This window comes from Pagrus major, chromosome 17 (genome assembly GCF_040436345.1).
Source record: "Pagrus major chromosome 17, Pma_NU_1.0".
NCBI classification, from domain to species: domain Eukaryota; kingdom Metazoa; phylum Chordata; class Actinopteri; order Spariformes; family Sparidae; genus Pagrus; species Pagrus major.
This window is the reverse complement of record NC_133231.1, coordinates 5,572,075-5,584,391: the sequence shown is the minus strand read 5'-3', so window position 1 is coordinate 5,584,391 and position 12,317 is coordinate 5,572,075. Positions and strand designations below refer to the sequence as shown.

The 12,317-nt window shown below is 39.6% G+C and overlaps 1 protein-coding gene across 2 annotated transcripts; it reads left to right on the top strand.

Moving 5' to 3' along the window:
* The first annotated feature begins 4,504 nt into the window (after nucleotides 1–4,504).
* On the top strand, nucleotides 4,505–12,220 carry LOC141011872 (antizyme inhibitor 1-like). Of its 2 annotated transcripts, XM_073485201.1 has the most exons (12): nucleotides 4,505–4,754; nucleotides 5,495–5,616; nucleotides 7,134–7,344; nucleotides 7,530–7,703; nucleotides 8,114–8,286; nucleotides 8,641–8,775; nucleotides 8,965–9,046; nucleotides 9,191–9,265; nucleotides 9,555–9,720; nucleotides 10,095–10,210; nucleotides 10,615–10,835; nucleotides 10,949–12,220. In XM_073485201.1, the coding sequence occupies exons 3-12, from the start codon at nucleotides 7,243–7,245 to the stop codon at nucleotides 11,061–11,063; spliced, it is 1,359 nt and encodes a 452-aa protein (XP_073341302.1). In that variant the 5' UTR covers nucleotides 4,505–4,754; nucleotides 5,495–5,616; nucleotides 7,134–7,242; the 3' UTR covers nucleotides 11,064–12,220. The 2 variants fall into 2 exon arrangements, with proteins under 2 accessions (XP_073341302.1, XP_073341303.1); XM_073485202.1 differs by lacking the exons at nucleotides 4,505–4,754; nucleotides 5,495–5,616 and having other exon boundaries at nucleotides 7,156–7,344; nucleotides 10,618–10,835; nucleotides 10,949–11,158.
* The last annotated feature ends 97 nt before the right edge of the window (nucleotides 12,221–12,317 follow it).

The window sequence follows — 12,317 nt, the reverse complement described above, 5'->3', positions numbered from 1 at the left end:
ACAGTTTTGATGTCAATGACATCTGTGTATTGTGTTGCAGAGATATCTACTGAAGTTAACATGCTAACCAGCTAGCTCTGGCTCATCCTTTCTCATAATAACACTTTGTACCTAAAGAGGTGAGAGTCTGATAGTGCAGCTCAGACTGCTAGCTGCATGGTTAACTGAGCTTACTAGCTAATTGCATTTACAGTTACTCTGGTGATGCTGCGCCCCACTTGTTTGGAATATGATTTCAACAGGTGGCCAATTCTTTCATATTGGTGAGACAACATTTACATTCCTGATATGAAATGTAGCCAAATTTCTTGAATTTACAGGATGTGATAAGAACTCCATCCCAGACTTGAATGTCAGTCAACATTCCAAGTGCATTATTACTGTATAAGACAAGGAGACAGGCGATATCGAATGCCAAGTCAGCAGCATTTGAGACTTCAGAGTTACTAAATTTAGAAAAGTCGGGTCAGGTTTCCTGACTTTGGGTGTCTCCTGCACAGAATCTGAGGAAAACGCCCCCAAAGGGACATGTTTATAGTTCAGTGGGTCTGGGGTTCATTGTTTGGGACACAATGCTTGGTCTGCCTGGAGCCAAACCTCGACATCAAATGGCAGGGTGAGCTTGCCCATGGCTGGCAAGAGGCCAGTCTGCCGGGATGTTATCAGGACACACACACACGCCATAATCAGTCTGTCTGCAGAATGCAGACTACCGCTGAGAGTCTGGTGCGTGATATTCAATAAGAGAGAAAATGTTGTTTTAGCAACAAATAGCACTGAATGGACAAATTCCTATTTACAAGATGCTTAAGCCATCTGCTGTCACGCACGCCCTTCAAAACTTGCATGGACTCCCGTAGCTCTCTGGAAATGACCATCACAGTTTCTCACGCACATTTGTCTCAAAATGGTGTTAATGGTTGCTGACTAAGGCCTCGAAATGTGGAATAAAATAGATAAAATAGCTGATATCTTGAAGCGTGGAGGGAGAAGTATTGCCATCACCCTTTCCTCTTTCTCCATTTCTTTAGAGAATGCTCTCTGATTTTCTTCTTGTACTAAAAAAATGAGGCACAACACAAGTTTTTTGTTGGCTTACTCATACCTTCCTAGAATTTAGGTCTCTCTAACTGCTTTGCATAAACTGTCTCACTGTACACATCTCCAGTTTAATATCACCTGCACTACAGTGACCTACTGCTATGAGAAATGGAAGCACGCTCACATACACACACATACCCTACATCAGTGGTTCTGACGTCATGGAACCGTAAGCTGACACAAATACAGCCCATTTGATAAGATTTCGTCCAAGGGTCCCCCATCTGATAAGAATTTTGCTTTTCAAGGTTTTGTATGTGTATGGAGCACATGACCAAAAATTATGGGGCGAACAAATTGTTCCCCCTTTTTGCTGGGGGCCCCAATGAAACCCTCTCAAGGATCCTACTTTGACAACCACTGGCCTATATAATACTTAGGATAAGCATACAGAATGTAGGCTATATCTGTACAGGTGTCCACACGCACAAATAATAATAATAAATACAAAGGCAAATCATGTTGGGCATTCTCCAACTTAATTTACTTGCAGAGTACAAATAATAGTGTCTATCAAATTCAATGGATGTGTTCTTCCTGATGGTGCGATTTTCTCAGAAACAATGTTCTCTTACGGTAAAGCATGTAATGATCTCATCTCTCAGAGTTATGTGGTGAACTTATTATAATGACTTATTCTGTAATCTATCTTGGCAGAAAGGAAACAAGGGTGAAATGTCCAGAATTTTTAGATTGTCTTATTGTTTGACCATCACGGTCTATCTTGCTGTATCTCTCCACCGCTTTGATACTATTGTTAAAAATGACATGTGCTCGGAAAGCCCAAAGATAACGATAGTTCCTTTCAGGTGGCATAAACCAAAAACGGAGCCATTTTACAATTAATATTTGGGTGTGTTAAAAAGATTGCAGTCTGTAGTTGCAGTTATTGTCAGAGAAGAAATTCACTGACAGTCACAGTGAGATAGATTTTGCATATTTGCTATGTTCCTGCAGCCAGTTGCTTTATATTTCGCTGCTTAACATTCAGATCAGCGTGAGGAAAAGTTTGTTTGGAGTTCCTTTTTTACTTAGCAACATTCTTTGGCAAAAAGAGCTGCTGAGTGACCTAACAACACTTACAACACAACAGTCTGTTGCATAAGACCAATTCATGGTGGCTTTAACCAGTCACTCATGTCCATGTAATGAATACATGAATTATTGTTGTTCAGATGTGAGGACATTCTGTGGTGTTTCAGGTGTTTTACCGAGATGATTGTGTTAGTATGTATTAATGTTTGTTTATGACATTCATTTTATGCTTAAAACACAAAGAGGGGGATCAATTTTGTTGAATTTGCTGTATTATTTTATCTTTTCATTGTTGGAATATGTTGTTTATTCCTCTCTGACTGGAGACTGTTGGTCAGTCGGGGTCGATCTGCGCTGGGTGTTTCTAAATCTGTGTGTTGATGTCATCTGTTTGCAATGTTTGCAAATAAGAATTCCTGCTGCACAATGCAGCCACTGGAGTATTTGCCCTCACAGTGGGTGGTACACATGTCTCGCTGTCGCATACTCGGTGGCTGCGATGGCTATTATGATACAAACAATGGAAATCAAACATTGTGCGTTACTGGAAGCCACTTTAGATGCTATGTGTGATTAGACTTATATATACATGGTCACATTTAGTGTCGGAGAGAACAGGCACAAAACACGGAACAGCTTTTGTGTTGCAGTTCGAGGAAAAGACATTGCCTATGCTGCCTTCACAATGGACTCTAAGCAGCAGTTTTATTGGTGTAACAAACGCTGCTATTGTTGATTTTTCCCTGTGGGGTGCTCAAAGCTCATCTAACACTCTGGAGAATTTAACAGCAATGTGAATTATCAACTGTTCCTGTTAGTTAGTATAAAAACAACACATCATGCACTGTTATATAATGTTGGCAAATCAGGATGGTAAAGATTTAAGATTTGTTCTTGGTAAACATGTGATTTCAGTGGAAGTATAGAACTTCTGGGTGGGCTGGCTTAAAAAAACACTATGCAGTATTTAGCTGTGAGAACATAAGTTCTCTTAAGTGTATTCCTAGGACACATATTTCAGTGTGTTTATAGTCATAAAAGACTGCACTGCATGTCCCTCTCACTCAGTCTCGTTGAAAAAGACTGAGCTAAGGGAACAGTGATTGGCCGAAGACTGCACACACACTACTCAAAATGGACTTTGAGTCCAGGATACAGGCATGAGTGGATCATTACACTGAACAGAAACTCAAAGATGAACTTAAAACACATTTTCAGAGATATTTCCCCTCTGCTTCTAAATCAAATCTCCTAAGAAATTCTATTGTTATAATTTGACATTTAAATTGGGGATTTTATGGCCAGCTCTGTTATCTTTAAGACCAACATGACGATAGTATTAATGTGGAGTCTAAAGAGAGCCAGAGAAAACACTTCCCCTCTGTATAGCAAACAGTAGCTGAGACTTCCTTGGAACCCTCCTCCTTCAGTGTCGAGGAGGGAGACATGCAAATGTATCTCCTTGGAAGAAAACACTGCCTCAGACCCTGAATGTTCAGAGGCAGGCACAACTTCTCAAAGTCACAACAACAAAGGCAAAGGAACAGGGAAATCCAGTTTGAGCTTGAACCTGGACATGCATCCTTCTACTTATAACTCGTGGGACTGATGCTGTGCAGTTCTTGATTTAGTTCTGGGAAAAAAAGGAAAATTCTGCAAACTTTATTGGGCAGCATTTTGTCCTTATTGCTGAGCCATGGAGAACACGATGAAGACATAACACAGGTAATTCTTGGAAATTGAAATTTGACATCAGCCTGTTTAACAAACAATATATAAGGATATATAAGGAAAGGTTATAGATATATCTTTAGTCAACCAAGGTGTGATTTTATTGCTGAAGATATATTTTTCTTTGACTGTTTCTGGAATATTTCCTGAAATTTTATGGAAAAAAGTGTATAATAGCAAACTCGTCTTTAGATTATTAATATTATTGTTGTTGTTGCACTTATTACTACTATAATTATTGTTTTCAAGTTAGGGTTGTGATTGATTATTGAAGTCATTTCTGGCCATGTTAACAAACGCTCCACATGTCATTTATTATCGTTACTGTCAGACTGAGGTCGCTGTGTTTGGGGGCGCTGGTTTTGACAGCTCTAAACTCCGCCCATATAAAATGTGTCAATTACCGACACTTCAGGAGAAGCACACCGGAAATGTGTTTATATAATTTGTAATTTTTTAAGTCATTTTAAAAAGAAATCTTGTAAAACGCCTTTATTTGATTAAATTATTATTTCATTGTGTCTTTATCGCCACAGTGGTGTCTTGCATTATTCAAAAACGTTTCAATATGTTCGTGGAATTGTATTTTATTTTGATATCGTAACCGGATATTTGAGTGTTAATTTATGTGGTGTTGTTGCTACCGTCTGTCGGTCCGTCCGTCCGTCTCAGCGCACACTCGACCTCCACTGTTGCCTCCTCTCGGTCGTAACAAATGATCCGTACAAGCTAGCTCTCATCGACAAAATCACGAAGGACAATAACTCGACCCAGTCCACCACGTCCATGGCAGTTATCCTTTTCTCTTTTAGTAACCCCACCAGTGTTTAAAAATTCCGCCTAAAAAGAAAAAGCGTTCTGTCCCCTCTTTTGGGTTTTCAGCAGACGTAAGTAACGATAGCTAACCGCGTTGTTAGCTTGCTACTTAGCATGTTGTTAAATTAACCAAGCAACGTAGCCTCAGTGTGCCGACAAGCCATAAATGCTACCTATAAGAGATGGAAGATAAAGTAATATTTAGCAGCATTGTTACTTAAAAATGAATAATTGACTATTGTACAACAGCATTTAGCTTACGCTACATTGTTTGTTGCTAGGTAGCTAAGGTTAATACCTTATGCTTACGTTACCAGTGGATGCAACGCGACCAGTTAAAATAGCAAGCTAGGTTACTGTAGCTGCAAATGTTGAAATAATAAATGTGGTTTTGCATAGGTAGAAGACAGCTTGGTTTTTGGTTAACAACGACCGGCTAGAGTGTTTGTTGCGACATGGATTTAGATTTCTTCACTCATGGCAGTGTGAATTCAACAATTCAAAAATGCTAGTCATGATTGCGGCAGTTCAGTTTACCTCATTGTGGACCATGGTTCAAACTAGCAAAGGACAACATTTGACAAACATGTTGCAGAAACTATCACACACAAAGTAAACCATAAACAGGATGTTATATACCAATGCTCTCCTTCCTTCCTTCCTCCTGCTTACCAGCGTTACCAACCACTTTACAGATTTGATTGTACAAACACTGCATAAATGTTAAGGTAGTGGGGTTGTTCTCCTTGTCTGAGTTGTTTCTGTCAGTGACTGATTGCTGTGCACTCTGTCCTCATATGTCCATCTGCAGGTGTATAATAACTATCCAGAGGATCTAGGGGCAGCTCTATACCGAGAGCCATTCGACTTCAACGCCGAGCCACCTTGGGATCCTAGCTGATAGTGGACGAGTTCATCCCAGGACTCATCCATGTGAGTAAATTTGGTTTAGATTAAAAAGATTAATACACACCTTGATGGTGTGACTGAGGATGTTTTCATCTTAGAAACATGTGCAAATGTCTGTCTTCATATTAATGCGCTGTGACAAATTATTTCACCATTACTCTTTGACAGAAGGAATAAAAGGGTGTATCCGCAAGCTGCATGCTCCACATGATTCACAAACAGTCTGTAGTTATTTTCAATCATGCATTTCAGATCTATTTTCAGCACTTCTATTAAAATAACAGGACGTGGTGCTCTGGACTGCCTTTATTTGCAGTAGGTTTTCTCTTGCCCTGATTTGGTTGCAATAAAAGAGATTCTTTCGGATATAGATATTAATCCTTTCGAAATGACTGCATTTAAAAAGAAAATGTTTTGTAATATGTAAACCGTAATCGTACCAACTGTGTGACCCTATTGACGTCTTCACTTCTTTCAAAAGGAAGATATTGTGAATGAGTGACATAGTTAAGCATTTCCTAAGTTACATAAAGTCTTGGTTGATTTTTAAAGAGAGGATTGGGTTGAGTCATCTCACAACCTTTTTAAACCTGTGTTCCTGCAGGCAATTTAAAAAATGAAGCCTACACTTTTTTGTAGAATTGCATTCATTTACTTTTTCTTCACATTGAAATGAAGGCAGCATTGCAAATGTACTTTCAGTTATTCTGTTTTTGTCAGACTGGCTGTCCATTATTATTGCACAAACTTCAGATTTTACTAATCATACTTAAGAGGGTTTGGGGGAATAAAAAGCTTACTTGCCTCTATTCAGACAGCACTCAAAACTTTAGGCCAAAAGGTGTTTGTATCCTGAATCAAGGACAACATACTTTGTTGTCTCATGTGGACAAATGTTACCCCAGAGTTGTGTCAGTGTCTTGGTCATCCAGTGGTTTTACTTCCCCTGTACACACATCTGTCAATAACTGCACTTTTATGGAGCATCAGCCCTGCCTTGTCACAGTTGTCAGCAATATAGCAGGCTTTCTAAGCACATTGTTCATCTCCCAAATCCCAAGCTATGTCACATCTGGTCCCGTCCAGACTACTGTGCCTCTCTGATGTATTTGTGCAACATTTGTGAAAGTAAAGTTGTGACACCAACGCCGCCAGTATTGTACCTTGTTTAATGCCATCAAAAAGAACCTTTACGGGTCACCAGCTCAGGGATTCATGGTGATTGTTGGCAGTAATTGATGGTAAAGTAAATGAACCCTGTGCCCCAGACTCTGTGTTTTCACAGCGGCTTTTCAGAAGAATAGGCCTCTTCCACAAAGCTATCCTGTAACGTGGAGCCTGCTCTCTGCTCTGATTGGGTGCTCACTGAAAATGAGTTGTTTGATTGGGGATTTCATCAGAAAGCTTTAGGTTCCAGCTACTGAATAAACTAGAAAAGAGTCGGACAACATGAATGAATATGCGTTATCCAAATATGATTTAATTGTTTTGCTTCTTAAACTTTTGTGTCTCATGCTAATTTTTCTCTTTTTCTTGTATAGTTTGTTGCATAAGTCTAGGACCCCAGGGGCTCGAGAGGGAGCGAGCAAGAACACTTTGGACTAGCCACATTCTTTATGCCTGTCGGATTAGAAGAAAACGGTTGAGAGGATGAAAGGAATTGCTGATGAACCACAGTATTCTGTCGGCCTGCTGGAGGCAGGCACGACCCTCTGTGACGTGATTGACAATCACATTTATGAACAAACTCTGGTAAGGGCTCTCACTGCTACGAATATTAAATGCACCTGCATTTCTTTAAATTCTCTCAAAGACAGTTAGTTGGTTTATTGTATTGTTAGTAAATATGGTAAAGTTACATACAGCTAGGCTTTTACAAAATCTTGCCGTGCGTATTTTATCTCATTCATTCTCATATGTGTGTTCTTCATCCTCAGTCTGAGAAGAGTGCATTCTTTGTAGCAGACCTGGGAGTTATAATGAGGCAGCATGTTCGCTGGCGAACCCACATGGCCCAAATTCGACCCTACTACGCTGTCAGATGCAACAGCAGCCCAACTGTTATTGAAGTTCTTGCTGCTCTTGGAACAGGATTCATTTGCACCAACAAGGTACTCTTTCACAAACGTGATAGATCACTGCTGTCAGTTTCAGTTCTCACAGAAAAAATTCCCAGCTGCAGTCCTTCATAGTGTGTAGGCAATTACTAAGTTAAATGTTGTTTTAAGCAGTTTACTACTCTTATTTACTCTGTACTAAATTGGGTCCAGTAATACCCCCCTTTCTCTACCAGAGCAAGTATTGGTACATTTGTGTGGTTTAATATTACACAACTCGTGGTCCACAAGCTGTAGAATAGACACCACCAAGTGGTCAGTGGACCTCAGTGCTGACCTTTTAATCTTTTATTATCTATTTTTCTGCAGTAAACCATACTGTACATGGTGTCGTGTAATGTTTTGTTCACTACATACACTGTTTTAATGGAAAACTGTTCTGCTTTTGTCTCTTTGTATTTCAGTCTGAGCTCGAGCTGGTACAGGGCCATGGTATTCCCTCTGAAGATATCATCTATGGAGGTGTTTGCAAACAAGTTTCCCAGATTAAATACGCTGCTAAGAATGGCATTGACCTCCTTGTGTGTGATAATGAAGCAGAGCTACGTAAGATTTCTCGCTGCCACCCGAATGCCAAGTAAGTGCTTTAAAAGTATTGGTGCCAGTGATCATGTGACTTAAAGCTGATTCAACTTTTAGGGTAATTGGATTTGTGCAAATGTGCCACGAGTCATTAGAAAATATTTATCTTAGAGGATTTCACTTGAAATACAGTATGTTATTTCCAATCTACTTGCATATTAGGATTGCCAATAATAAGAGCCTTTATGTCAAATCAAACTATAAAATCATTTGGTCTCAGCTGCAGACATTCTGTGATTTTAATGTACTAGCGTCACAACTCATTTGAGCTGTGTACCATTTGTATTTAGCTCATCTGGTTTCCTTTTTTCTCTGCATACAAGTAACCACGAGTTTTTATTTATTTCAGACTGCTGCTACAGGTTTCAACAGAAGCGTCTAGCCAGGATGATGAGATGAGCATGACTTTTGGCTGCTCCCTCAAGGACTGCCGACATCTGCTGGAGAGGGCTAAGGAGTTGGGTGTGCAGGTGGTTGGAGTCAGGTGAGGCCTGCAGAAATGCACTATGGGTAGTACTGATGCACTTTGAGGAAATGTATAGAACACCCAGCAGTTAATTTACCTCTGCTCTCTGGTGAGCTAATGATTCAGTCCATCCTGCTGCAGGATCAAAGTTATTGTGAAGGGTTCAATGTTTAACCTTAAACATCTTTTTCCTTGTTCTCTCCTCAGGTCTCACATTTCCAGCTCCTGTGAGGATGACCAGGTGTACGTTCATGCCATATCTGATGCCCGCTGTGTCTTTGATATGGGAGTAAGTTATGTTAAATCTTATTGTGTTGCTAGTTGCTCTGTTCATTTCTGTGATTCTGTGCTTCATGTTTTGGACACTTGTGACTGCTCCAGAAATACTCACTTGTGTTTTGGTCACATATTTACAAGCCTTTGTCTGCCTCAGGAGGAAATTGGCTTCAACATGAAAATCCTGGATATTGGCGGTGGCTTCACTGGCTCTGAGACTCAGCTGGAACTGGTCAGTATCCAATATGATTTTTACATGATACTACTACAAAGGACACATTGGTCAGTTGACCCTGTATAAGCAAGACTGGTGGAGAAATATGTCACAACATGGATTTGGTGATACCCATTGTCTCGGATTAGAATGGATTATAACTTGTCACTTGTACTGCATTTAAATAGCTTTCTTTTGAAATAATGAGAAGAAAATAAAATGTATTGTTACTGTCCAATACTCAAAATGTAATTTAAAAGTGATTTCGTAATTGACCTTCCCATTTTGGCACCTGTCATCTCTTCAGATCAATAGTGCAGTCATGTCTATGGTGGACCTGTACTTCCCTCCTTCTACTGGAGTTTCCATCATTGCGGAGCCTGGCAGTTTCTTTGTGTCCTCTGCTTTCACTCTGGCTGTGAACGTCATCTCCAAGGAAGTGGTGGCACGTGATTGCCTGGACCACGCACATGGTCTGTAGCATTATAATCATATAACTTATATATTCATAAAGATGTTAGGGCTTATTTACATACAAGAAAAGGAATATGACTGTGTGTCTGATTACCAAACTATAAGGATGAATGTAGATGTTGCATTTAAATTACTTCAGCAGTTTTATACAGCAGGTTTTAGGAACAAAATCTGCACTGCCATTTAAAATGTCCAGGAATTAGCAAGATTACAACTCCTGGATTAAAGATGCATAATGTAAAGTCAAGCCAACAGCTGTACCAAAGAAAGTAGCCAAATGTGTGACTCATAAACCATAATATGAGACAAAATGCCAGTTTGAAATTGAATCCATTGCACGCTAATAGATTTTGTCCACCATCTCTGTGAACAGATGATCCATCTCCCAACGAGGAGCCAGAGTTCCAGTACTACATGAGTGAGGGAGTGTATGGATCATTTGCCAGCAAACTCTCTGAAACATTGATTGCTGCTCCATCTGTTCACAAGGTGAGTATCCAAGATTCTCTATGGGTCAGGATGTAACCACAGTAAAACTTTCTTCTTCTGTGCTTGTCAATATTTATACACATTTTTTCCCCTTTCATTAAATTATTTAAATAGTCAAACGTCACATAGGTAGCTACATATACGCACTGTAGACTAATTGAATATTCCACCCTCTCTTGCTCTTACTTAGCGGTAATAGGTTATATAATCAATGAAGGTGGAAGAAACGGCATTTAAGGCAATTAAACCTTTCAGTATAATGAATCAGAGATTTCAGGAACACCATTTTAAATATGTGTTTATATTGCTGCATTCTTAATTGGCTATGATATTTAGATTTGTTAATCCAGTGGAATACATGTGTGTTGGATTAGTGAATAAAAGATCTCTGCTCTATCTTTTAGCAGAACACCCCCCTGGATTCTCCAGTGTTCAGCAGCAGCCTGTGGGGTCCCTCTGGGGATGACCTGGACCAGGTAGTGGAGCACTGTCTGTTGCCTGAGCTCAACATCGGAGACTGGCTCATTTTCACCCAAGCAGGGGCCTACAGTCTGGGTCAGCCACTCTGCACCGCCACGGACTCCACATCACCCCCAGTATACTACGTCATCTCCTCTAGAGACTGGTAAGAAACTCAGTGGTGAACTTATTTTACATTTGTTTGTTGCAAAGTTTATAGATTGAAAGAAATATTCAGAATCTTCACAAAAGGGACTCATGTTCATTTTCCTCCACCAGGTTTGAGATGCAGGACACTGGTGTCAGTCATGAGGCTACACTGAAAAACTTCTCCTTGGTCCCTTATTTTCTCAATTCCTGCCAAACAGAGGCTGCGCTGTCTGTCCCAGCTTAGCAATCATCACACCAGGAAGACCCGTATCTTTCCTTTGCTGGTTTCTGCTGCTTCCTCTGGCCCAACATTCCAGTGGGATGAAGTGAACTGACTGTGCAGATAGAGCTTGAATTTGCAGGGACCAGGCTGAATTCATCTCGCAACCCCACATGTAAATTATAGTAAGTGATTAAACCAGGAAAACCCAAGTAGATGTTAATTTGTATGCAACAAAATGGATGAGTCCAAGAAGACAGATGCATTCTTCCCTTTGCTTTGGGCATCCCATGGCACTACAGTTTACAATCATACAGTAGACATATATTGATTTAAATGATTATATTTGACAGATGTATTATCTATATCTCCATTGCCATTGCCAGTCTTGTAAAGTAAGATGTCTATCCCTGAGTGAAGCACTGTATTTAAACAGAAACACAGTTCTGAGATGTTGTAGGCTGTTTTGCTACAAGATGTGTATTTATGATTTTAATTGGTTGTATAGTTTGTTTTGTGTGATTTTGATTTCATGATTACGTTTAAAATCTGTTGTCCTTCTCAGTGTTTTGAAATGGAAACATGCATATATGTAAGTGCATTTACTCATCTGTCCGATGTTGTAAATAAAGCCAGCGTGATCAATGCAAAGTGTCTCCATGACATCCATGAAAAGGAGTGTAGTCTGCTCTGGTGTTGGTTGGGACGCTAATGGCTCAGTATTCACCAGTAATCTGGTGTTTCAGTGTTTTTCTTAAGTGCTGAGTAGCTTGCTTGGACCCGCAGGTAACTGCTATGCCATCACATAGCAAAGCAGGTTTATTATACAGCATGTGCTGCAGATGGAACAAGGGAAGTGTTGAAGGATAACAAATCAGTTGACATTGGAATGGAGACTTTCTAAAATGAGAATAATTTATAATGCTCAAACACTTGCTTTTTTGCTATTTCTATCTATTTCTATTGAATTTGTTCAAGAATAACATCAACATTTATGGCTGTTGAAAGAATAATATTTCCCAACTGTGGAAATATACTTGCAAAGTGTGTCATATCTTTGAAATTGTCTCCCCATCTGTGTCTAAGGCATGATGAATTATTGGGCATATGTCTGTTTAAAAACTAGTATCTGTGCTTGTCAACGTGAACAGTAATAAACACCTCATTGTCTGGACTGTGAATCATTTTGTCTGTGTTTTATAATCATCAACAGACCATTAATATTTAATTGGTTAAGCCCAGGTGCTATTGCACAAACTAAATAAACATTTTCAGAAA

Excerpts from the sequence above, each read along its gene's own strand:
- LOC141011872 (XM_073485201.1), top strand. The coding sequence starts at position 7,243 with ATGAAAGGAATTGCTGATGAACCACAGTATTCTGTCGGCCTGCTGGAG. Across the intron at positions 7,704-8,113 it reads GATTCATTTGCACCAACAAG|TCTGAGCTCGAGCTGGTACA; the intron begins GTACTCTTTCAC and ends TTTGTATTTCAG. Across the intron at positions 8,776-8,964 it reads GTGCAGGTGGTTGGAGTCAG|GTCTCACATTTCCAGCTCCT; the intron begins GTGAGGCCTGCA and ends TTCTCTCCTCAG.